This window comes from Sarcophilus harrisii, chromosome 1, assembly GCF_902635505.1.
Source record: "Sarcophilus harrisii chromosome 1, mSarHar1.11, whole genome shotgun sequence".
In the NCBI taxonomy this organism is placed as follows: Eukaryota; Metazoa; Chordata; class Mammalia; order Dasyuromorphia; family Dasyuridae; genus Sarcophilus; species Sarcophilus harrisii.
The window spans coordinates 339,692,181-339,719,261 of NC_045426.1; the positions used below are offsets into that span (position 1 = coordinate 339,692,181).

At 37.2% G+C, this 27,081-nt stretch overlaps 2 protein-coding genes across 4 annotated transcripts in view; both read left to right on the forward strand.

The window, feature by feature from the left end:
• The window catches only part of RAB11FIP3 (RAB11 family interacting protein 3), a 155,071-nt gene extending 146,326 nt beyond the window's left edge, over window positions 1-8,745 (forward strand). For all 3 annotated transcript variants that reach the window (XM_031945704.1, XM_023497766.2, XM_031945705.1), the window contains 4 exons: window positions 753-890; window positions 1,637-1,792; window positions 2,787-2,927; window positions 5,398-8,745. In XM_031945704.1, coding sequence (XP_031801564.1) covers window positions 753-890; window positions 1,637-1,792; window positions 2,787-2,927; window positions 5,398-5,511 — 549 coding nt within the window. In that variant the 3' untranslated portion in view covers window positions 5,512-8,745. The remainder of the gene's footprint in view (window positions 1-752; window positions 891-1,636; window positions 1,793-2,786; window positions 2,928-5,397) is intronic.
• A 5,217-nt stretch (window positions 8,746-13,962) lies between these two features.
• CAPN15 (calpain 15) overlaps window positions 13,963-27,081 on the forward strand; it is a 114,640-nt gene continuing 101,521 nt past the window's right edge. The window contains exon 1 of the mRNA XM_031945708.1: window positions 13,963-14,004. The gene's annotated coding sequence lies outside the window, so the exon portion shown is untranslated. The remainder of the gene's footprint in view (window positions 14,005-27,081) is intronic.

Genomic DNA, 27,081 nt, shown 5'->3' on the forward strand with positions numbered 1-27,081 from the left:
TGAGTTAGGCCTTGAAGGAGGAAAGGCTTCAGCAGACAAGTGATAAGGGAAAGGTGGGGAGTCCATTCTAAACATGGAAAAACTTAGTAAAGGCATGAAGGTAGGAGAGAGGGAGTAAAGAAGAGTGTAGCAGATTAAAAGCAGTCCAGATACATGAAGGGGAGCTATCTTAAGTGTGACTGAAAAGATAGATTTAGAACCATATTGGACAGAACCTTGAAAATCAGGATCATCTGTTTATACTTGAACTTCATTGGATAATAGGAAGCTGCTAAAAATTTCCAAGCAGGAATGACATGATTAAAGAAGACCTAGGAAGATTATATTTGAAGCTCTGTGAAAGATGGTTTTAAGGAAGTAGTAGAACAGTTGAGAGGCTATTACAGTAATCTTGGTGAGAAGCAACAAGAACCTCAATAGGGTTGTTTGTGGAAGTTGAGAGCAAAGTTTAAATATAAAAGATATTGTGGAATTGAAAGCAACAAGGCTTAGATGATTAGATTAGGCTGCTACTGACTAGATATAAAGGAGAGAAAAGAGACAAAGGTGACTCCTAATTACAAGTCATTGATATAATTTAATCAAGAAATCATTTCCGGTAAATAGAGAAGATGAAGAAATTCTAATTGGACACATCCTACTAGGCCAATAAATAGGTTCATATTTGATGAGATGAAGATCACTTTGACCAGATTCAAAGTTTTAATGTGGTATGTGGGGAATGGGGATTTTACTTTTGCATTGTTTTTCAGGAAAAGCAGAAATTGCTGGATGAAATAGAAGACCTAACCATTCAACTAAATGAAGAACAGGAAAACAAAAGGAAAATGGGAGACAAACTGAGTCATGAAAGGCATCAGTTTCAGAAAGACAAGGAGTCAACACAGGAGGTGAAAATACTCTAGAATAAGTCGTATATGAATGTTGCCTCCATGAAATCTGGCAGACATGAAATGTTAATACCCCAAAATGTATCAGTAAAGTATTGAGTGATGATTGTCATCTGTAATAGAAGCAGGAATAGTTTTGGCACTGACATTTAGCTGATTCATGTAGTTCCAGACTAGTAATTGTTTTCTATCCATGCATTATTGCCACTCCCTTTCTCCTGTTTTTACCTATCAGGTCTAGCCTCTTCCTTTGTTGGAACCCTGCCTATTTCAGGATCCCAGCAACAGATGCCTGTGCTCTAAAAACAAGCTCTCATCTTTCCCTTTCAATGCCAGATGTGGACTTAGTAAAAAAAAAAAAATCAGCAGGCACAAATCTGAGATCAGCCATGACCTACTAGTAGTACTACATATACCTAAAAGGAATCAGAGCACAGGCATCTGCGCCAGTGTATCTTCTTACGTTGTCAACTAATGTTAACTGGTATTAAAGCTAATTCAAATTTGTGATGTTTTATCTTTTAATACAAAAAATAATTAATTTTAGCCAATGTTTACTACATCTCATATTCAGGATGCTATAAGTAGGGACACTTATCTTTCACCCCTGGAAATTTAACATTGAAAGCAAAAAATGAGTAGAGAGAAATCCAGTCAAGGTTTATTTGAATTCACTCTGAAAAGCCTCCAAGGGCCTTTAAAGACCCATCTTCCATGAACCATTCGTCTTTTTGGTTGCCTTACAGCTGATTGAGGATCTCAGGAAACAGTTGGAGCATTTACAGCTGTTTAAGCTTGAAGCTGAGCAAAAACGAGGCCGGAGCAGTAGCACAGGGCTCCAGGAATACAATAGCAGGACACGTGAGACTGAGCTGGAACAAGAAATCCGCAGACTGAAACAGGTATTGAAGCATGCAGGGCAAGTACAACTTTGTCACCAAAAACAAGAAGGACTCTCCACTAAAAGCTCATGTAGAAATGTCTGTCTTCATTTGGCCTCCCCACTAGTGATTTCAGCCCTACATTTCAGGATGGGTGCCCAAGATGTGCTCCAGAGTAGTGAAGAGACCTCTTCAGAGGATCAGGACCAACATTGTCCCACAAGAGGAGTTAAGAGCAATATTATGAAGCTAAAAGTGCCATTCGTGAAGTCTGTAGTTGTAAACCAAATGCTGGATTTTATCTTCTTCCATCCATCTATTCTTATCAAAAAAGTATTTCCTCCTCATATATAGACTTCCCTGCCTTTTGACAACAGAGATGGAGAGTTGTGGAAAGCTCTACCTAGGCAGATCTCACTCAGGACTTACCTCTGTAAAGTAACTTGGGGTGTTCATTCTTATTCTGTGTATGTGTGTCTCTTTCTCTTTCTCTGCCTCTTTCCCTCTCTCTTTCTTTGTCTTTCTCTGTCTCTGTCTTTGCCTCTTTCTTTGTCTCTTTATTTCTCTCTCTCTCTCTGAGTCTGTCTCTGTCTCTCTCTATCCCTGTCTCTGTCTCTGTCTTTTTCTTTGTCTCTTTCTTTATTTCTCGCTATCTCTGAGTCTCTCTGTCTCTCTCTATTCCTATCTCTGCCTCTGTCCCTGTCTCTAACTCTCTCAGTCTCTGTTTTTCTACCTTTATTTCTGTCTCTGTCTCTGTATCTTCTTTGTCTCTGTCTCTCTGTCTCTCTCTCTTTCTCTCTCTGAAAGCACTAATTTTCTCCCTCTAGACAATGTTTGATTCAGATCCCGGGAAATTGCTCAGCAAAAAGAATTATGTCTATGCTAGCCCTGTTCTATCAGTGATTAAGTTCCCAAGACTTCTTTCTCTCTAGGACATAGCGTTAAAGATGCTTTTGGGACTGACTCAGTATCTCAATCAGGATCAGGATTGATGGCTTAATGTTTTTCTTACCAGGATAATCGGAATCTAAAGGAGCAGAATGATGAGTTAAACGGGCAGATTATAAACCTCAGCATCCAAGGCGCAAAGAACCTCTTCTCTGCCTCTTTCTCCGAATCCCTGGCGGCTGAGATCAGCTCTGTCTCACGTGATGAGGTAGTGAATCTGTTGTAAAAAACACTCTTGGAGGTCCAGCTCCCAAAGTCCCTTTCTTCCTATCAAGCCTTGCTACAACCTGGAGTGGGCCCTGGGAATGGTTCTGCTGGTCCCCTCACTTTTACCCGTGAGGTGATTAAGGACCTGCCCAAGGTTTCAGTGCCAATAAATGCTTGAGAGGAGACTGAGACTTAGGCCTTGCAGATCCACCTCTTGCTGCCCCCACTCACTAGGAGACTTACATTCGTTCCCATGAAACGACCTAAGATTGTTGAGGATTGGATGATGGTGTTTGTAATCTTGGTCTTGAGTCTAGTGGGTGTCCTGCTTAGTTTGTGATTATGACCTTAGATGCAGTTTGTCTTAGTCTTTCATTTACATGGGAACTGGTAGAATTACATGAAAATCATCATCAGTAAACATTTATTAAGTGCCTACTGTGTGCCAGGCACTGTTCATTGTGGGTAATAAAAAGGAAAATAAAAGACAATCCCTGCCTGGAGCAGTCTAATGGGGGTGACACATGCAAACAACTGTCATAGACAAAAAAGCAACAGGATAAATTGGAGATAACAGAGTTTGGGGTCCTTTAAAAGATGGGATTTTGACTGAAAGATTTGAAGGAAGCCAGGAAGCAGACATGAGGAGGGAGAGCACTCCAGGAGTAGGGGACGGCCAGCCCCTGTGGTGGGAAGATTAAGTGCCCCAGTCGTTGAACAGCAAGAAGACAAGTGTCACCAGATGAAAGAGGGGGGAGAGGCGGGGAGAATGGCAGCATGAGGTGTATGAAGATGAGAAAAATAGAGGAGGGGCAAGTTGTGAAGGGTTTTGGACACCAAAAAGAGAATTGTGTGTTTGATCCTGGGGGTGACAGGGGGCCGCTGAAGCTTATTGAGTAGGTGACAGTGGATGACATGGTCAGACCTAAATCATGGGAGAACAGCTTGATATGGCCCAGAATGAGGCAAAGAGTTGTAGCAAAGAGACAACTGGTCTAGATAAGAGAATGAGGACCTTGCACAGGAGGGTGGCAGTGTCAGGAAAGAGGAAAAGTGTTATAAAGGTCAAATCTAGAGGCTTTGCCACAGATAGGTTGGGGCTAAAAGAGTAAGGAATGGAGAATGACAGCTTCAGGGGAACACAGTGAGTTCAGTTGTAGACTCATTGAGTCTAAGGTGTCTCCAGAACATGACCTTTGGAGACAGTAGGTTAAAGGTCACCAGTTCCCATTTCCTTTTTTTATACTTCTTACATTTCTGGCTGCTTTCCAGTATTGTTGATGGTGTAACCATTGGAGAAGAGAAAAGGCAGCATAAATAAAACTGCAGGAATGGAAGAGGATGCTATGTGGCCACTTTTGGCCTTACATGCCAACAGTTTCCAAACTGTATTTCCCCAAACTTCTCTGGAATATCAACATGAATGGGAATTCCAAAGATTTCTTTGTCATCATCATGGTCAGATTTCCAGTGAGTTTGAGATGAGAAGTTACCTTAAAGCCAAATTAATTATGATCATTTTGGTTATCCATGAACACCCTTATTGAATGTATTTGTGTACTGGAGAAAGAAAGATAGTGAAATGCTTTGAGGATAATTTAGAATGACCTATGTGAAGGGTTCCTAAACATTTTTAATCCAATAAAACTTCTCCCTTTTACCACTCTTTCCAAAACTCCTCCCCGAATCTCAGAGATCTCAAAGAGACAGAGAAGTCTCTGGACTTGGAGCCATAGATACTATGCTAAAAATTCCACCTTTGACACTTACTAATTATGTGACCACAGGCATTTTGGTTCTTTCCCAACTTTGGTTTCCTTGTCTGTAAAATCAGGAGAAGCAATATGGATTAGTGGAGAGAAAGCTAAACTTGAGTCAGGAGAACCTGGGTTTAGATCCTGCCTCTGACCCCTACTACCTATGTGACATTGGGCAATTCACTGAATCTCTCAGTATCAAGATGAGAGGTCACAGAACAATTGCCAACCTATGTTCTTCACTGGAAGTTCTCGCTACCAATTAAGTCATGGGTCTGGTTTTAAAAATGGGGATAATAATACTTATAGTAGCTTCCTCATGGTTATTCTGAGAATCAACTCTGTTAATGAATGTAAAATGCATTCTAAACCCTAAAAATGTTACATAAGAATATTTATAATATTCTATATAATATATATAATTCTATATAATATAATAATTTATAATACTACATAAGAACTATTATAATTAATGTTGTCGGTGGCATTTCACAGCTTCCATTTCTTTATAAGCTCTATAGTCTAGGAAGCCTTTTAAGCAAGGACAAGGAAGGCCTGAGGGGAAGGGAAGAGACTGAGCCTAGTGTCACAGTGGACCTCCATAACTTCACTAACTCCTCTGAAATCCTCTGTGACCTACTGTGGGTCACAACCTGTTCTCCCAGCATGAAAAACTCAGGCTCATAGTAATCTGCTTCTTCATTTTCCCTACAGCTGATGGAGGCAATTCAAAAACAGGAAGAGATCAACTTCCGTCTCCAGGACTATATTGACAGAATCATTGTGGCGATCATGGAAACAAACCCCTCTATCTTAGAAGTGAAGTAAAAGAATGAAATGCTGCCCCTCCAGTCCTGGTGACCTGGTGTGACCTTGCTGCTCTGAGCTTCAGGAGGCCCTGCTAAGCTCTCTAGACCACTAAGGTCTCATCTCCATCAAGGGGCAAGGAGGATCACATCCCATTGCCTGAACCAGCCCAGAGCAATTGAGAGAAAAGCAGATACAGCTTTGGTTTGGGGTACTACCCTCGCTTGACTTAGCAGGGTGCAAGGGAATATAGTCGAGCAGAACAAGAAGCTGGGGGAAGGTGGAAAAATGGGAAGGAGGAAGAAAACTGCCTCCTTGCCAGTGGAACCGTCTGAGTACGAGGTTAGAGAAATAGGCAATGATTCTATGAGTGTGATTTGATTCTCCATCTTTATTCTGGCAGATTCTTTTCAATCTTGAGAGAGAAAGGTTCTCCAAGTATCTCGCCATATTAGATAGACTAGTTAGAGAGATTCCTTCTGACTCCAGCTAATCAATCCACTATGAATCCCTCAAAGCCCATTTTAATTCTGAAATGCTTATGCTTCTGTCCAGCTCTTTTGGTCCCAGTCTCTCTCACGAGTGATGCTCGGGCAGGTCTGCAGGTAAATTGTGTTTTGACTCAGTGCTCTTAAGGTGCTTGTGCAAGTAGTTTACTCCCTTAAGCCTTGCTTGGCTTCTGCCTCTACACTTCATGGAATGCTCCCAAAAAATGACTAGCTGATTTTTAGCAGAATAAAAGGGAAAGGAAGCTGTTAAAACTTCTTCAAACATGCATTGTTAGACTTTGTGAACCCATCTGGGACACACATGATCCAGGCTGTTCCTATTTGAAGTCAAGTTGATTTTATTTCACACCAGATATAAAAGTGTGTTTGCAGCTGGGTACCCAGCTTCTTTTTCTCTGCTTTGAACAAATGATTGTAACCATAAAGGAGAGGGATGAGGCTGATTTATAGGTGACTAAAGAGTATTAGAATGGACTGGACAGAAGAGTGAGTTAAAATAGAAATGTGGTTATGAACTCTTGTGAATGGCCTTTTTTTTCTCTTGAGGTAGAATTGAGAGGAGTTAGGCTTAGTTTACTTCTATTGGAATCAGATTGGTAGCAGTAGCAGATTCCCCCTCCCAATTCCTTTCCCAGCCTTCCCCTTGCCCGTGTAGCCTTAGAATTGCTCAGGCATGCATTTCACAGCAAAAATTGGGCACATTGCACCTTAGTCAAGGTTCTGCCTCACCCTGTCCCTTGCTGTAGTGTAGACAAAGAAACATCATGAGGATGTTCAGGATTCAAGGATTATCGGCACTTAGTCAGGAATCCTTCCAAGCCTTGGTAGCTGAGATCTTCTTGGGGGCAGGTGTGACTTATTGCAATAATCCTTTTGGGGCAGGCTCTGTTAGTAATATTTTGAAACTATTCAGAAAAATCACCTTCACTATTTCTATGATATGAAGCTTGTATTCCTCTCAAAATCAGTTGAGAAAATAGGCTTTTGGTTTTTAGTTCTTTTTGAAAGTACCTCCATTCTACTGGTTTGAGTACTATAAGTACCTTGATATCCCCTGGATAATAGGAACATTAGGGATTCGGCCTTATCCAGCATTCCAGTGGATTGATGATGATGGGAAGATAATTTATTGAAATTAACTAAAGATATTTAGGAGACTAAATTATTTCCCCTAACATTGGACATTTTGGTATTAATCATGGCTCAGTTGTTTTTTAAGTACAAAAAAGGCTCGGAGAGAGTCATCTGGGATCCCCTCTTAAATGAAAGTGGCTGGCTTTTAAGATCTTATTTTGACTTTTGAGTATCTGCATAGTCAAATAATAAAACGCCAGCCTCCCAGCAAAGCTTAGGACAGCATTGACACACACCTTGAAGAAGCAATGGCTAGTGTGTATTATTATCCTGCTGCTTGTTGGATAACCACAGCCACTGCTGTTTTGGGGAACACACCCATGTCTAATTTACATAGTGTTTTTTCAGTATGAACATGGGAATTTTTTACACCTGCACCACAGGAGAAGTGTGGACCATTCTTGGCTTCATGTTCATCACTTTAAGGTGCCATAAGGCAGATCAGCTTTCTGAACTGGGTTGCCTTACCACTCATCCACCATGTGATTGGTTTTTGTTCTTGTTCCTTAAGAATAGCTTGTTCCTTCACCATGATATGTCTTTTGGCAAGAGGAGCGGGGAGACCAGAGTTGCTCAAATCCCTGCCTTAGAAAGTGCTGGGTGACTGGGAGTCATTGACAGTGGTATTCCAAAGGCAGAAGTTGAATGGAAAAAATGTCATCCCCGAATATTTGTGAAATGTACTTTTTTAAAAATTTCCCCTCCCCTGAGTTCTTCCTTTCTTGGGTCCCTTCCATTTCTCTTCTTCCTATCCATTCCCTCCCCAGCTCCCCTTTCCCCATTAACCTGGCCTGGATTGTGCTTCCAGATTTTTTAGATTTTTTTTTGTGAGCTTGCCATCAGATCACCTGCTGCTTTGACGTGTCCCCCTGGAGAATCCAGGTGTATTCCCCAGACTCCACAGGGGAGACCAAAAACACTTAGTCCTGAATCTGAGCACTGAGATATGAGGCCTTTCCTTTTTCTCTTTCACAAACTTGTCCTGTTCCCAATCACTATTTCCCCCTCCTGTGAGTATGGATATGTGTGCACACCCCCTTCTTTCCCACCAAGATTTAAGATGTTGCCTCGTACATTTTTGGAAAAGCTTTGGGTGTAAATCAGTATATACTGGGAGGAAAGATTTTTCTATCTTGTAGAGTAGGTATTTTTTATAGACTGAAGGTTGATCAATTTTTTAATACTTTCAAGAGAGAAAACTGTATCTGTGTATACACATTAAATATATAATATATATATATATGTATAAATATATAAATATTGAAGCTCAGCCTTTCTCCACTTGGGGTAATGTATCCCTGTGACACACAGCCTTTTTGTTTTCTGTTGATCACTAAGAGGTACTGTAAATGTAAATATGACTCGCCGGGAAAAAATAAAGTTTAAAGATAAAGCAAAAACCAACAAGCAAACAAACAAACAAAAATAAATAAAGCACTGACTTGACCACTGACAATGCTTTAACCTCCTATCCCCCCCCACCCCCATGGAAAATGGCTTCCAGATGAAGTTCCTGGGCCCCTGTATGTGAAAGGAATGCCGAAGAAAAGGTGACCATTGTGGTCTTCAATGATGCACCAATTCCTGTCCGATTAAAAGCTGTTACCGTCAATGGCTGGGCCCTTCTCGTCTTCTCTGGGGGGAAGTGGGTGACTGTGTATGTGTGCATGGTGTGGCTGGTGTCCAGCCAGCTTGTCCTCCCTTAGTCCCCTAGTTCCTACGGGGACAATAGCAGTCCTTCCCCCAGAGGGGGACTCAACCCCTCCAGCTCCTTAGTCCCAAACTGCCCTGCTTCTCCAGAGAGTGAGCAGCTCTTGCTGGTGGAGTCCTTTTAGGTACGAAGCACCTCACCCTCACTTTCCAAAAGGCAGGTGCAAGATCTGCTCAGGCATGATCCTGGGCAATTTCTTTAATCTCCCTGGGCCTCAGTTTGCTTCTCTGGAAAATTAGGGGTTGAATGGATTCTAATTTTTCTACCAATTCTGATTCTGTGGTGTTAACAGTTCATCACAAGGGTTGTGTGAACATCAAATGGGATTACATAGAGCTCTTTATGAATCTTAGCCCTTAACAAAAATGTTATATAAATGATAGTTGTTATAAACAACAATGATAGTAAATGAGACTAGATGAAAAGTATTTCTCCAACTCTCAAGCTTTGCACTGTGAAATATAAGATATAGTTATTAGTTGAATGAACAATAGAATCTGAGGTCAACATAGCAATGATTTTATCGCAGCTATGTCATTGAAGATTTTTTTGGTATTTTTACACACGGCTTGATGCCATATAACATACTGTAACACATGATGTGCTGTGTGAGGTGACATGAAGTTGCATGTGGTGGCTTGTACCATGACATGTGACAGTCCACTTGATTAAATAAAATATAATTTGATAATTGGAACAGGGTACAGGTCTTAGAAAAAGTTCTGGGTTTGCAGTCAGAATGATGAGTGAATGGGGCAGATCCTTTCAAAGGCAGGGTCTTAGTTTTTCTATTGAGGACTCATTGAACATTATTTTTATTTTATTTCATTTGCCCCCATGAACACATCACTACAATGAAAAGGTAGCCATGCCTGCTGCAACATAACTCATTGGGAAGCTTGTAAGGGGCGGAGAAGAGAGGGAGCTTCACAGCTGCCTGACTTCCATGGAGTGACATAATTACATCTGACAAAGTTTTCTCTAGGCTAAGGATTTTAAACCTGGAGTCAGAACGTTTTGAAAAATCTATATTTTGATAGGGCAGCCAGATTTTACAGTGGAAAGAGGACTAGGCTTGGAACCTGGAAGACTCATTTCCTGAGTTCAAATTTAGCCTCAGATATTTACTGGACCCTGGGAAAGTCATTTCAGTCTGTTTACCTCAGTTTTCTCATCTGTAAAATGAGCTGGAGAAGGAAATGACAAACTACTCCAGTATTTGCCAAAAAAATTCTAAATCAAATCATAAAGAATCAGACACAATTAAAATAACTAAGCAATAATATTTGATAACTTTTTCAATACAATTGGCTTCCTTTGTAATCCTATGTACTTTAATATTCTTATTTTTTATATTCATAGTTTCTTTACTTTTAATGATGAGAAAGAAATTGTTAAAAAAAGAAAAAAAAAAAGAAAAAACCTATAATATCCAACCACTGGAAAATGACTTGACAAATTGTGGTATTCCATGGAATATTACTACCTATTTAAAAATATGAGTGTAAATATTAAAAAAAACATACAAAGTGACGTAGAGCAAATTATGATTGGGGGAAAGTTTTTAAGTCTTTATATGAGAAAGTTGATCTATATGGAACATGTCTGGCTAATATGGTGATTTTTATGTTGAGACCACAGGTATGTTTGTTGAATCCATTGCAACCGGGGTTCTCACTGAAACCAGTTTCAATAAAGGGAAACTGAATCATAAATTCATGTGACACTTTTTATGATCACAAATATTTTATTTTTGACAACATGTTTTGGTTCTACACTGAATGTTTTGATTGCTTTTAACGTATCAAAATGCGTAGCCACTTGAGGAAAGCAATGTTCAAATTACATCTTGGGTCAATTTGAAGTGAACTAGAGAAAAATCATTTTAAAACATTTTTGCAGAGAAAGGGTCCATAGTCTTCATCAGATTGCCAAAGGGGTCCAGCACACAAAAAATTAGGATCCAAGCCATTTATTTTCTTCTCCATTCTCCTTAAGACTTTATAGGTCCCAGTACCCTCAACAGATGTCTCTTTGGACCAATGTTGGAAGGCAATACTTTTCTTTCTTGAAAAACACTATGATAATTTACCATGTATTAAGACTACCAACCATCAAGGAGAGGGAGGGGGTGGGGGGAAGGAGGGGAAAAGTTGGAACAGAAAGTTTTGCAAGGGTCAATGCTGAAAAATTACCCATGCATATGTTTTGTAAATAAAAAGCTTTAATAATTTTTTAAATTTAAAAAACACTATGATACCTGAAGTGTTCTAGTTAAATAAAACCTGACAAGGCTAGCATTCTGTTGCATGACCTTGAAGACCCTTGGGTCATTTTCATGCCACAATGAAGCATGAATTTTAGCCCAAGGGTTTGCTAAAACACCCAGGGTCACATGTCTATAAAGCAAAATCTCAGAGAATTCTCCTGAACAGAAAAAATTCAGTTATGTTTCATGTCTAGGTCTCCCCAACTGTAGTAAAATCCCCTTCTCCAAAAGTGCTCAGTGTACATTAACGGGTATCAAATTTGGGATTGTTTTAATTTCAGGTACCACAAAAACACATTCGTATTTAAGTATGCGGGAGACAAATATAGTTAACATACAAAACATTCAAGTAGCTAATACATACAGCTTTGCAAAGGGTTTTACCTCATTTTCTTATTTGATTCTCACAATAATCCTGGGAGGGGTGTGTTTTTATAATCCCACTTTTACACACAAGAAAGGAAATGGAAGCCAAGAGTTGGACAGATTTGCCCACAGTCACCAAATTGTTAAGTGCGGGAGGCAGGATAGTCTTTCCCAGAAGGTAAAGATAGTCCAGACCAAACAAATATTCTCCATTTCAGACCGCCTCATGGGAGCAGCAGTGATACTGTGGAGGCTCTTGACCCCTTACAGTATGCCTTTGATCCTCCAGCTGCAAAACCCTTCCACTGATGCTCCTCTGAGAAGCAAAAAGGAATAAATGCTCCACAACAGCCTTTCGGATACTTGGAGATAGTTCTCATGTTTCCCTGAGTCTTCTTTCTCCCAGTTAAACATACCCGACTCCTTCACCGATAGTAATATGTCATGAACCAGAGACCCTTCAGCATCCTGCTTGCCCTTCTCTGACCACTTCAGTTAATGATGTCCTTATACACTGATGCCCAGAATACAGATGAATTTTCATAGACATAATACAGTGGAATTAGATTTTTTTTTTGCCTGCCCCATTATAGTGTTCACTCATATTAAAAAACCCCCAGATCCTTTTCAAAATTGTTATTCATGCTTCTCCCATCATATATTTGTAGAGCTAACATTTTTTTTTTTGTACTCCAAGACTCTTATTTATAGTTATTGGATTTCATCTTACTGGATTCAGTCTGTTGTCACACTTTTAAATCCTCTCTTCCAAGCTGTTAACCATCCCTCCCAACTCATCTACAGATCTGAAGAACTATTATACCTTTATCTAATATGCTGATTTTTAAAAATGTTAAATAGCACAGGGGCAAGAAGAGAATCTTGAGGTAATTGTTTGCCCTTAAATCTTGAGGAAGACTATGACTTCAGGAAGGTGACATCCTGACTTACAAGTGAATTTGATTTAAGGGGGAGGAGCTGTGCAAAGTCACCAGCCTCTCTCTTTCCTCGGTCTAGTAGCAGTGGGTCAAGAAAATTGGAAATAGCCCTAGATGTAGTGAGGGTACCTTGGCCTTTTTAAACCTAAGATCTTTTAACAGGTCTCATTTTGACTGAGGCAACACCCATTCAATGCTTAAGACTAGGTAAGAAATGAGGCAAAGAATGGAGGCTTTTACCTAGTCAAAAAAAAGAGGGAAGATCCTCAGGGATTCTAGCCACTGGGGCAATTTGAAGGTGCAGAGAATAAGTTTACTTTGATGGGACAGCATAAAAATAAAGATAGTCTCACCCTCTCTTTTTCTATTCTTCTGACCCCTTTCCTTTCCCCTCAGTATACCACAGAGAATCAAGGAACATAAGGGGCTTTGGGATCCCAGTTGTGATGAAACCAGTATGAGTCTGAGCTCTCCCTCCAATTGATACTCTGTCCTCCCCCTAATCCCCTCTCCCTAAGTGACACATTATCTAAACAGATTGTGAAGAAGGGGAAATTGGGGGAAGGTCTTGAATTGAGCCACCAGGCAATGACCAGAGGAAGCCTGAGATTGGGAGGCAAAGTCCAGTCTGGGATTCATCCCTCAGGCAGGGGGCCTGAGGGCTCAAAACACTTAAGGGAGAGAAGAGTTTTGGTGGACAGCTACCGTCTTGAATCTCTCTATAAGATAGGGAGAACTCTTGTGACCTTCTGGTAAAGCTTAGGTTTAGAATCCCTACAGAGAGACTAGAGCCAGGGATAACTGAGATCTGATAGGAAAACAGCCCAAGAGCTGCAGATCCAGATAAGGAGGGACCAGGTAACAGTTTTACTTTCGGCATCCAAGGTAGGGTCCTGAGGACAGAAAGGCAGAGCTTGAGGAGCCTTATAGGGGTCAGATTTGAAGGCAAACAATCCATTAAACAGGAGCTGAAGGCAGAGATAGGACACCCGGGTCATGAGGAGGAGGCAGAAAGTGGGACTCTCTCAGGTTCTTATGGGGAAAGTCCAAATTTTGGGATACCCTATTGGTGACCTCCTGCCCTGTTATTATCAGTCAATAAATATTAAGTACCTACTATATGCAGATGCATCTGATATTTAGGTTCCAAAAAGACATCTGTAAGAAGCTCACAATTGAATGGGGGAAATAAGCAAATAAGCACAAGTCATATACCGGATAAGGAATGATTAAGAAGGAAGACACTAGAAGTAAGAGGGGTTGGGAAAAGCTTACTAGGGAAGATTTTAGTTGGGATTTAAAGGAACCCAGTTAATCTACAAGCAGAGATGAGTAGGAGTATACTCAGGCAGGGGTGATGATCAGCAAAAATACCTAGAGCTAAGGGCAGCTAGGTGGTGCAATAGATTGAGTACCAGCCCCGAAGTCAGGAGGACCTGAGTTCAAATCTTCCTAGCTGTGTGACCCCGGGCAAATCACTTAACCCCAATTGCCTCAGCAAAAATAAAAACAGCTGAGAAGTGGAGCGTCTTATTTGTGGAACAAGGAGGTCAGTACCACTGACTTGAAGAATAGAGGACTAGAAAGGTAAGAAAAAAGTAGATTATAAAAGGTTTTGAATGCCAGAGGATTTTGTATTTAATCCTGCAGATTGGTGTTTTGGGGGAAACGGGAAAGGGGGTAGAGTTTGAGTAGGGAATGATATAGCTGGTCAGATCTGCACTTTAGAAAAATCATTTTGGGGGCTGAAGGGAAAATGGATTGGAGTGGGCAGAGACTTGAGACAAAGAAAGCCACTAGCAGGCTAATGCAATAGTCTCAGTGTGATGTGATGAGAGCCTGCACCAAAATGGTGGCAATATCTGGGGGAAAGAAAGGGATATATTCAAGAGATATTGCAAAGGTGAAATGAACAGACTTGGACAACGTATTAGATACAGGGGCTGAGAGATAATAAGGATGACACCTGGGTTTTGAACCGGAGGGACTGGGAAGATGCTAGAGTCCTTAACAGCAATAGAGAAATTAGGAGTTTGGAAGGACTTGGGGGGAAAGATGAACAGTTCTATTTCGGACGTGTTGACTATAAGATGGCTGCTGGACACCTAGTTTGAGATATCTGAGAAGCCAGCTGGAGGTGTAACTGTAGGTCAACACAGAGGCTAGGGCAGGATAGTTTCAGAATATGCAACGGGCCATACCACAAGTTGTAAATCCATCTGATTATATTATCACATAATCACATCTCTCAATTATTTCCAGAACAGTATGAGGTATTTTACTAAAAGCCTTGCTAAAATCTAGGCAGATTATATCCATGGACTTCTTTTTTATATGTTTAATATTCTTGTCAAAAAAAGAAAATGAGTTTAGATTCCCATGACTTGTTCTTGATGAAATCAAATTAACTTTATAATCAGTGTTTCCCTTTCTAGTTATTCTCCAATAATCTTTAATAATCAAGAATTTTTCCAGGATTAGAGTCAAACTCACTGAAATATAGTTTGAAGACTTACTTCTCTCTCTTTTTTTTTTTTTTTTTGTCAAAACATTTGTTGTTCAGTTTTGTGGTACCTCTTCCAATTTCCATGATTTCTAAAGGGTTTTTCATGTCTGATATTTTTTGAGAGCCTATTATCTTAGAGGCAAAGCAGTCATTTTGAAACTGGAGTAGTCTTGCATGTAGATGAAGAAATTATACCTTAGCTTGAAAAATTCATTTGAATGTTTTTTTAATTGGCTCATCTTCTTCCCTCCTAGTTCAAAGTTCCTACTACTACACAATATTACAAGATTACAAGATTAAATCTGAATTGACTCATATGGATTCTTAATGTATGGGAAGTCCAGATTCCTTTCCTTACTTTACCTCTTTAAGGATTCTTAAACATCATTCTTGAACTGTCCTCCACCTTCCCACTCTAGCTTCCTAGGTATTAATTGCTACTATCTTGAGTTTTAATTCTTCTTTAATCTTGAGTCCTCTTAAGTCCAGGGTTGGTTGTTCTATCCACTACGCCATTTAGCTGCCCCCAATAAGTATTTGTTAAGCATGTATTATATACCAGGCACTGTGCCAAATGCTGAGGATGCTAAGACAAAAACTATTCTGTCCTCAAAGCACTCCCAGTCTAATGAAGGAGACAATATGCAAACAACTAGGTACAGAAAAGATATATACAGGATAAATTGAAAATTATCTTAGAAGCAAAAAGGACTAAGATTAATGAGGATTTGGAAAGGCTTCTTATAGAAAGTGAGAGTTCAGCTTAGATTTCAGGGAATCCAAGAGAGGGAGATGAGAAGGGAGAGAATTTCAGGGAACAGGGATAGCAAGTGAAAATACACAGTCAGGAAACAGAATGCCTTTTTTGAGAAGCAGCAAGGAAATTAGCATCAATGGAAGTGGAGTACATGGAAGGGAAGGAAAATGTAAGAAGACTGGAAAGGTAGGAAGGGCCAGGTTATGAAGGATTTTAAAAACCAAAAGTATTTGCAAAGAGTAATGAGGATAGTGAAGAAACCCGAAATTATCTCATGGGAGAATCAAATGAAAGAAATAGATAAATTTATGAAGAAGAGAAGACTTAGGGTAAGGGAAGCAATTTCTGAAAGATAGTCATATGGAAGAGGAATTTGACATTCTGCTTGGTTCCAGAGAGAGATGAAAGGAGGGCAGTTACAAGGAGACAGATTTCAGCTAAATATTAGAGATATTTTCTAACAATTAGAAATGTTCAACAATGGAATGACTTTCCTCTAGAGCTAGTGAATTCTCTTGCTTACTGTTCAAATACAGAAAGATGTCCCCTTATCTAAGATATTATCAGTAGCATATACAATGTGAGTGAAGTTTAACTAGATGACTTCTTAGGCCCTTCCAGCTATGCAAATCTTTTAATTTACTCCAAGGCAGAAGGGATTTCAATCTCACATTCATGACACCAAGGGCAGCTTTTAGAAAAATTTAAACCTGCTCCCACTTACTAGTCTTAGTCTAGTAATTTTGTTATTAGGATGAATTAGCATGGAAGGAAGGAAGGAAGGAAGGGAGGGAGACAGGGAGAGAGAGAGGGAGGAAGGAAGGGAAGGAGGGAGAAAGGAAAGTAAGAAAGACCTTTGTGGGATTATCAACATTTTGCTACTAAATTAAGTTCTATGATGGCAAGAACTATGTTTTATTTATCTTTGCCTTTTCCCCAAATGACTTGTGGGATATATCCATAACCAAGGCACTGTTCTTTATACAATAGTTGTTTAATAGAAGGAATCATACTAGACTTAATATCAAAGACATCCTCGAAGGGGAAGTTATCCTTGACTTTTTCCCTGTTGCATGCCCTCCACATCCATACATTTGCTGATTTTTGTCAATTTTAACTCCTCAATATCTTTTCCTCCCTCCTCCCTATTTCTACTACCCCATTAGCTTTCATCTGGATATCTATACTATCCTCTGTAATATCCTTCTAAAGTAAAGTGTCTATAGTGACTAAAATCTTTCAATCCATTCCCTCTTCCTAAGCCTGGTATTTTTAAGGCTCTTTATAAGCGATCTCCAACATATTTTCCCAATATATTATATTTTATGTCTCTGCATTCTACATTCCAACCAAATGGAATTTCCCTTTGTCCTTTCCTTCATTCATACCACTTGTGTCAAGCCTTGGAAGAGATTCCTTCTCTCTACCCTGGCTTCTTCCAGTCTCAATCTACTGATGTTCTTCCTTTTTGCCAAAGCCAATTTCAGGGCCACCTGCTTCTCTAATCCCACCTCAAGTTCCCTTCCTTCTCTAAATTTCTCATAGTACTTTGTATTTATCTTTTCAGTTTATCTTCTTCCATAAATAATTATTTGAGTGTGTATATATAAGTACATACGAACTCTCTATCACACACACACACACACACATACACACACACACACACATCAAAGCAAAGCTCCACTAAAAAATTAAAAGTTAGTACAGGACAGAAATTGTTTTATTTAATCCTAATATCCTCCATGTATAGCAAATAGCCCTGCACCTATTTAGTATTTAATAGTTTTTCTCCTAAGAAAAGGATGAGAGGGGATGATTAGCAGAAGGTTTTAAGGACATGAACAAATTAGGAAGGGATTTGTGGGGAAATAGTTGAGTGATTGTAAGTAAGGCTGTAAACTAAGGGGGAAAATGGAGAAAGCAAAGAAATCCTCACATTAAAACAATCATGTAGCAGAGCAACTTTTTAAAAAAGCAAACCATATTAATAATAAAAATAAGTCACATAATTATGTCTATATGCAGAAAGAACTTTTTTATAATAGCTTTTTAATTTTTTTTTCATTTTTTTATTATAGCTTTTTATTTACAAGACATATGCATGGGTAATTTTTCAGCATTGACCCTTGCAAAACCTTCTGTTCCAACTTTTCTTCTCCTTCCCCCCACCTCCTCCCCCAGAAAAATCCCCCAAACATGTTAAATATGTTAAAGTATATGTTAAATACAATATATGTATACATATCCATACAGTTATTTTGCTGCACAAGAAGAATTGGACTTTGAAATAAGGTAAAATTAACCTGATAAGGAAATCAAAAATGCAACCAGATAAAAACAGAAGGATTGGAAATATTATGTAGTGGTTCACACTCATTTCCCAGAGTTCTTATGCTGAGTATAATGGATAACTGTTCAACATTCACCCTTGCAAAACCTTGTGTCCAGATTTTTCTCTCTTCCCTCATCCTCCTCTCCTAAACAGCAAGTAATCCAGTATATGTTAAACTTGTGCAGTTCTTCTGAATATATTTCCACATTTATCATGCTGTATGAGAAAAATCAGATCAAACAGGGAAAAAATGAGAAAGAGGGGGAAAAAAAGTAACAAAAAGTTAGACAAGATTAAGATATGGGAGAAAAGAGAGATATTAAGGAGGGATTTTGACTCTAAGGTATTTTGGAGAAGAGTAAGGCAGAAAAAAGTCTGTAAAGGAGTTGGTTCTTTATCCCATATTTCCCTCCTATCTATGCACAGACATTATAATATAATCTATTTTTGGTTACCCAATCAATTCTAGCAAAATCCCCTAAATTTTGCCCCAAAGACAGAAAGATAGAAATAGATATAAATGTAAAATTAGGCAGAAAATCCAACCTTTCCATAAATGCTAGGAATTTTCCTATCCAAATTTCCTAAAGTTAAAGAAGAGGAAGCCACATGAACATTACAGGTTATGATACTGATCTTAAGTTTAAATTATCTAATTATTTTAACAGGGTGTTACAGTAACATAATTTAGTAGCATAGTTCAATAAACCCCAAATTTCAACTGGTAGAATAAAACCTAATTAGACAAAAACTCTTGGGAAAACTACAAAGAAGTCTGGCAGAAATAAGATTTAAACTAACACTTCATACTATATAGCAAAATCAACTCCAGATTGATATATGACCTAGATATAAGAACTCACATCATAATCAACACACATAAATTAGAGCAGAGAAAGAGATATTTTCCACAACAGAGGGAAAGTTCTTAACTAACTAGCAGATAGAGATGTCTACAGGGAATAAAATGAGCATTCTTGACTACTTAACTAAAAGCTTCCATATAAAAATCAATGCAGTTAAAATTAGAATGGTAAGAGGCAAGAAAAAAATCTTTATAATTAATGTCTCTCATAAAAGTCCAGTATTCAATGTGTGCATATACATAGAACTAATTAAAAATATGTAAACAATAGTCATTTTCCAATATGGAAATGACCAAAAAGCATGAATCACCAGCTAAGGGAAGAAATTTAAGCTATCAACAGCCTTATAAAAATATTTTAAATCACTAATAACAAGAAATGCAAAATTTTTAAAGAATTCATGTTATTCTGAACTTTACAAATCCTTAGGATTATGAATATTTCCATATGAATATTTTGCAAAAATAAAAAAGGATTGTGTGTATAACTCCAAATCTCTATTATGCACAGCTTGCTTTAAAAAAAAAAAAGTTGTAGGTTCAGTGTTAGTTTCAAAGCTGTCCTTGTTCATCATTCTCTAAATTCTCTTCTGTTCTTTTCTGTATATATTTCTTTAAAATGCTTTAATTATTCCTTATTTTTTGTCATCACTATTAATTACCTGCAACTTCCCTTTCTTCACTAAGAAATATAAATTAAAACAGTTCTGAGGTTCCATCTCACATTCATTAGATTGACAAAGAAGACAATAAAGGAAAATGACAATTGTTGGGGGATCTATGAGAGGACAGTCACATTAATGAACTTTTAGTGATGTTTCAATTTGGTTCAAATTTTCTGAAAAATCATTTGGAATGATGCCCCCCAAGCCACTAATTTGTGTATACCTTTTGACCCAGTGAAACCATTATAGGTATATATGCCCAAAAAGATCAAAGAAAAAGGGAAAAGATCGCAATATACAAAAATATTTATAAGAGTATTTTTTTGTTGTAACAAAGGACTAAATTAGGGATACCTCTCAATTGGCAAATGATTGAATAAAATAAAATATAAAAATAATGAAATTTTGTTTCATAAGCACTGATAAGGGGAATAAAGAGAGATCTGGGAACACTGGTAGGAACTGATACAAAGTGAAATGAGCAGAAGCTGAAGAATGATCATTTGTATGACATGTGTACAGCACTGTAAAGAAAAACAATGGTGAAAGACTCCAGAATTCTGACCAATGTGATTCTCTTCACCTGATAGAATTGTGATGGACTTCACATGAGAAATGAGATGTACATTGTCAAACACAAACAATGTGTGGGTTTGTTTCTCTTGACTATGCTTATTTGTTATAAAGGAGAGGGGTTTTTTGTTTGTGCTTTTTGAGGGAGAATGATTTGGCAGACAGAAAGGGACAAGTGATAGTAATGTCTAAAAAAAGGAAAGGAAATATAATCACAGAAGCACTTTTTAAAAGAACAGAAGAAAGTTCACCTGGAGTTATGGACAGTTTTGAAATGAATGTTGGATTTATTATATAGTTTTTTAAAAAGTCAAGCTGGATGTAATAGAGATTCATGGTTTCACATACAATCTTCTTTTGTTTTTTGTACATGGAAATTCTAGTGTTTGTTGATGTTTGTCAATTTCAGGATAATAAAAAAAAATTAGTACGCAAGAAAGTAAGGGAAAAAAGTTCCCACATGATGAATAAATATGGGGCAAGGAAGGGAAGTAAGAAAAAATGAGGTTTTCAGAAGGAAAACAATATATGTAACAACAATGAGATGGCAGTTAAGAAATTCAGTAAAAGAAAGAAAGATTTAGTTTGATTAAAAACAGTGATACATTCAGTGAAAGAACTGGAAAAAAAATGAGGAAAGGGGAAATGAGACTTGAAAGCTTAGAACAATCAGTGAATATTTTAATGGTATTCTCTGAGGAAAAGAATGACCTGATGAAAGATAAAAATGCAGACATAAAAAAGAAATTTTAAAAGTCAAATCACCAGATTATCTACAAACTAAGGTAGCATGGTGTAGAGATTAGAAAGATAGCCAAAGAGCCAAGAAGGGCTGGATTCAAGTCTAACCCCTGACATATACTAATTTTGTAAATATGGGCAAATCACTTGATCTCTCAGTGTCCTGGAAAATTTGCTAAGACTACCAGTTACCAATAAGCTAGCAATCTACATCAGCAGAGGGAGTCTACACTGAGAGCACAATATTGATAAACTCACAGCTCTGTATCAAAAGAGGAAAAAAAAATAAGATAATGGAGCTAGAAGACTGGGTTTATGAGACAACTAGGAATTATTAGGTCCCATAAAAAGCTGAAGAAAAAATAATTTAAATACCATATTTCTTTTTTTCCTCTTTTTTCAGGTTTATTTAATTTTATTTTGTAATAGCTTTTTATTTTTAAATGCCAAGATAGTTTTTGACATTCAACCTTGCAAAAATCTTGTGTTCTATATTTTTCTCCATCTCTCCCCTTTTCTCCCCTGCCCTAGATAACAAGTAATCCAATACTGGTTAAACATGGGCAATTCTTCTAAACATATTTCCACATTTATCATATAACATAAGAAAAATCAGATCAAAAAGGGAAAAAAATGAGAGAAAAAACAAGCAAGCAAACAACAACAAAAAGGTAAAAATAATATTACTGTGATCCACATGAAGCTCTCATAGTCCTCTCTCTAGATGCAGATGATTTCTCTATCACAAGTTCATTGAAATTGCCCTGAATCACCTCACTGTTGAAAAAAGCAAAGTTCATCCCAGTTGATCATCACATTATCTTCTTGTTACTGTGTGCAATATTCTTTCACTTCACTTAGCACCAGTTTATATAAGTCTATCCAGACCTTTCTGAAATCAACCTGCTGATTATCTCATATAGAATAATAATATTCCATTACACTCATAAACCATAACTTATTCAGCCATTCCTCAATTGATGGACATCCCCTCAGTTTCCAGTTCCTTGCCACTACAAAAAGGACTACTACAAATATTTTTGCACATGTGGGTCCTTTTCTTTCTCTTTTTTTAATCTCTTTGAGATACAGACCTAGTAGAGACACTGCTGGGATCAAACTATATGCACAATTTGATAACTTTTTGAGCATAGTTCCAAATTATTCTTCAGAATGGTTGGATCAGTTCACAACTCTAGCAACATGTGTCCCAATTTTCCCACATCCCCTACAACAATTATCATTATCTTTTCCTGTCTGAAAGGTGCCCATCTGAAAGGTGTAAGGTGTTACTTCAGAGTTGTCTTAATTTGGATTTCTCTAATCAATAGTGATTTTGAGCATTTTTTCATATGATTAGAAATGGCTTTAATTTCTTCAACTGAAAATTCTCTGTTCACATCCTTTGACTTCGAATACTATATTTCAAAATACCAAGAAATAAAATTTCTTAAAAACTTTAAAAAATACCAGTAGATGGGCTTATACCCCAAAGAGATACTAAAGAAGGGAAAGGGACCTGTATGTGCCAAAATGTTTGTGGCAGCTCTGTTTGTAGTGGCTAGAAGCTGGAAAATGAGTGAATGCCCATCAATTGGAGAATGGTTGAGTAAATTGTGGTATATGAATATTATGGAATATTATTGTTCTATAAGAAATGACCAGCAGGATGAATACAGAGAGGACTGGCAAGACTTACATGAACTGATGCTAAGTGAAATGAGCAGAACCAGGAGATCATTATATACTTCAACAACGATACTGTATGAGGATATATTCTGATGGAAGTGGATTTTTTTGACAAAGAGAAGCTCTAACTCAGTTTCAATTGATCAAGGATGGACAGAAGCAGCTACACCCAAAGAAAGAACACTGGGAAATGAATGCAAACTGCTTGCATTTTTATTCTTCTTCCCGGGTTATTTATACCTTCTAAATCCAATTCTCCCTGAGCAACAAGAGAACTGTTCGGTTCTGTACACATATATTGTATCTAGGATATACTGTGACATATTTAACATGTATAGGACTGCTTGCCATCTGGGGGAGGGGGTGGAGGGAGGGAGGGGAAAAAATTGGAACAGAAGTGAGTGCATAATGTTGTAATATGTGAGGATAATGTTGTAAAAAATTACCCCGGATGGGTTCTGTCAATAAAAAGTTATTAAAATAAATAAATAAATAAAATTTTTTAAAATACCAGTAGAACCAAAATGGTGCCGAAAAAAGCCAGGAAGGTGCCTGAGTTCTTCCCAGTTTCCCTCAGAATGGATTCTGGAGTGACAGAGCCTACAAAAAGACATAATGAAACAAATCTGCAGCTTAAGATAATTTAGGAGTTCAGGAAAGGTCTGTCTCGCTTGGGTAAAAGTACAGATGGTATCTGGGCAAGCCAGTGAAATGCTTTTAACCATAATACAGATCATCAGCCTAGGTCTCTTGGTCCTGATTCAGCAGGCCAATGGCATAGCAGGACAATTGTGAAGTCTATAGCCCCAGTGCAGAACTCAAATTGCTAGTCCTGGAAGCCAGGCCACAACAAGCATGAGTAGGCCAACCTATTCCAGTGCAGTGAGCAAGCCACCAACACCTGAGTCTGCAGCCCCAGAAGTTGATTGACCAAGCTCTTGGCTCTAACAAACTTGGGACAGTGTATCCTGTGCCTCAGGAGCAGATCTCAACTTGAAAAAAGCATGAAATAGGCTTTTAAAAAAAGGGGAGAGGGGGAGACAAAAAAACAGAAAAGAGCCCTGATCATAGAAAGTAGCCATGATGATTTTTCTTTTTCTTTTCTTTTTTTAAATTAAAAATCAAATAAGAAAGGTAGAAGAAAAATTGAAAAAAGACATGAGAGGTATGGAAGAGAGAGTCAGCAACTTAGAAAAGTACAAAAATTGACTGAAGAAACCAATTTCTTTTAAAAACTACAATTGGTCAAATGGGGAAAAAATTCACCAAAGAAAACAATCCCTTAAGAGGTAGAATTGACCAAATGGAGAAAGAGTTACAAAAGCTAACTGAAGAAAATAATTCATTAAAAATTAGAATTAGGCAAGTGGAAGCTAATAACTCTATGAGACATCAAAAAACAGTAATATACTGTAAAATCAAAATAATGAAAAAAATAAAAGAAAATGTAAATTAGCTCAATGGAAAAACAACTGACCTGGAAATTAGATCCAGGAGAGATAACTTAAAAAAGTTGTTGGACTACTGAAAGCCATGATTAAATTAAAAAAAAAAAAAAGAACCTAGATAGTATCTTGAAAGAAATTATTAAGGAAATTGCCCTTGGTATCTTGAAACCAGATGGGTAAAATAGTAATTGAAAGAATTCATCAACCACTTCCCGAAAGAGATCCCAAAATAAAAATTCCAAGAAATATTGTAGCCAAATTCCACAACTACCAAGTCAAGGAGAAAAAACTACAAACAGTCAAAAAAAAAGAAACTCAAATATCAAGAAGCCACAGACAGGATTACATAGAATTTAGCAGCTTCTACATTAAAGGATCAGAGGATTTGACATGTGACATTCTAGAAAGCAAAGGAGCTTGTATTACAATAAAGAATCAACCATCCAGCAAAATTGAGCATAATTTTTCAGGGGGAAAGATGGATATTCAATAAACAGGAGACTTTCAAACTTTCCTGATTAAAATTCCAGAGCTGAACAGAAAATATGATCTTCAAATACAAGACTCCAGAAAAGCATAAAAAGATAAGCAGGAAAGAAAAAAAAAAGTTATTCATTAAGTTTAAACTATTTACATTCCTATATGGAAAGGTGATTTTTTTCTTTAAATTTTTTTAAAAATTATTTTAAGTTTTTCCTAGTTATATTTAAAATATTTTTTACATTTGTTTTTAAAACTTTGAAACAACAACAGGAACATCCAGGAAGATGTTGTTTAAAACTCTTGACAATTTTATCTTTATTAGGACAATTAAGGGTATAAACAGGCAGATGGTTTGGTATAAGTTGATTTTGATGTGATGATATAAAAAAGGGAGTGTGAAAAAACAGACTGTCCTGGAAGAAGAGGATAGGGGAGGACAGAGTAGGATAAATTACATCACATAAAGAGGCATAAAAACCCATTACCATAGAAGGAAAGAAAAGGGAGGAAGGGGAATGAGAATTGTTTGAAACTTACTCTCATTGGATTTAGTTCAAAGGTAATAATAACATACACAGTCAAAAATTTATCTTACCCTGTAGGGAAGTAGAATGGGAAAGGGGAAAGAAAGAGGGGGGAATTGATATGAATTATTAATTTTGTATTTTTCTTTCATCTTATTTTCCTCTTTTTATACTTTTCTCTCTCCTTTCACCCTGTCCCTCTTCACCACTGTTTTGCTTCTGACTACTACCTCTGCTCTCCTTTCTACCTGGCTCCCTCTTTTCTTTTTCTTTTGCCCTTCTGCTTCTCTATATTTTGACAAAATACAGCATCCATTTCTACTAAAAACACTACAAAGTGTAAAAATAAATGGAATTTTCCTTAAAATTATAAGTAGTAGATATCTAAAACCATCACCAAGCATTATATGTAAGGGGGATAATAAAAGCTTTCCCAGTAAGCTCAAGGGTTAAACAAGGATGCCCATTATGACCATTATTATTCAATATTGTACTAGTGATATTAACGTTAGCAATAAGAAAAGAGAACTAAATTGAAGGAATTAGAATAGATAAAAAAAAAAACTATCACTCTTTGCAGATGATATGATGGTATGCTTAGAGAATTCTAAAGAATCAACTAAAAAACTTTTTTAAATAATTAACAGCCTTAGCATAATAATTAAGGCTATAAAATAAATCCACATAAATCATCAACATTTCTATGTATTACCAACAAAGTTCAGCAACAAGAGGTAGAAAGAGAAATGCCATTTAAAATATAAAATATTTGGGTGTCTATCTACCAAAACAAACCCAGGAAGTATATAAACACAATTACAAAACACTTTTCACAAAAATAAAGTCAGACCTAAACAAGCGGAAAAATATCATTTCCTCATGAGTAGGCAGAGCTAATATAATAAAAAGGCAGTTCTACCTAAATTAATTCACTTATTCAGAGTTATACCAAGCTGGCATTTTATTGTGCTAGAAAAAATAACAAAATTAATCTAGAAGAACAAAAGGTCAAAAATGTCAAGGCAATTAATGGGAAAAAATGCAAAGGAAGGTAACCTAGCCATATCAGATCTAAAATATATTATAAAGTGATAATCATAAAAAGTATTTGGTATGGGTTAGAAAATAGAGTGGTAGAATAGTTATAGGTGTACAAGATACAGCAGTAAGTGATTATAGTAATCTACTGTTAGATAAACCCAAAGACTCCAGCTTCTGGTTTACAAACTCACCATTTTGACCCCCCCAAAAAAAAAAAGAAAAAACCTGCTGGGAACAGTTGGTGGCAAAATAGTATGGCAGAAATCAGGCATAGACCAACATCTCACACCATATACCAAAATAAAGGGGTACATGATTTAGGCAAAAAAGTTGATACCATAAGCAAATTAGGAAAACAAAGAATAGTTTACCTATCAGATCTATGGAAAAGGGAAGAATTTATGATCAAATGAGATAAAGAACATTATGAAATGCACAATGGACAATTTTAATTACATTAAATTTAAAAAGTTTTGCACAAACAAAACTAATGCAACCAAGTTTAGAAGGGAAGCAGAAAGCTAGGAAACAATTGTTTATAGCCAGTGTTTCTTTCTTTCTTTCTTTCTTTTTCCACTCAGTAAGTATTTATTAAGTATCTACTATGTCTAGGCACAGTGCTAACTACTAGGGATACATAGGCTCCTTCCCTGAAGGAGCTAACAATCTAATGTCTAGTTTTTAAATTTCAAAAGACCTTTTTTCTTTTTTCTTTTTTAAAAACACTTTTTTATTATACCTTTTTATTTAGAAGTTATATGTATGGGTAATTTTATAGTATTGACAAGTGCCAAACCTTTTGTTCCAATTTTTCCCCTCCTTCCCTCTCCCCCCCCTCCCCAAGATGGCAGGTTGACCAATATATGTTAAATATGTTAAAGTATAAATTAAATATAAAATAAGTATACATGTCCAAACAGTTATTTTGCTGTACAAAAAGAATCAAACTCTGGAATAGTGTACAATTAGCCTGTGAAGGAAACAAAAAATACAGGTGGACAAAAATAGAGGGATTGGGATATTCTATGTAATGATTCTTA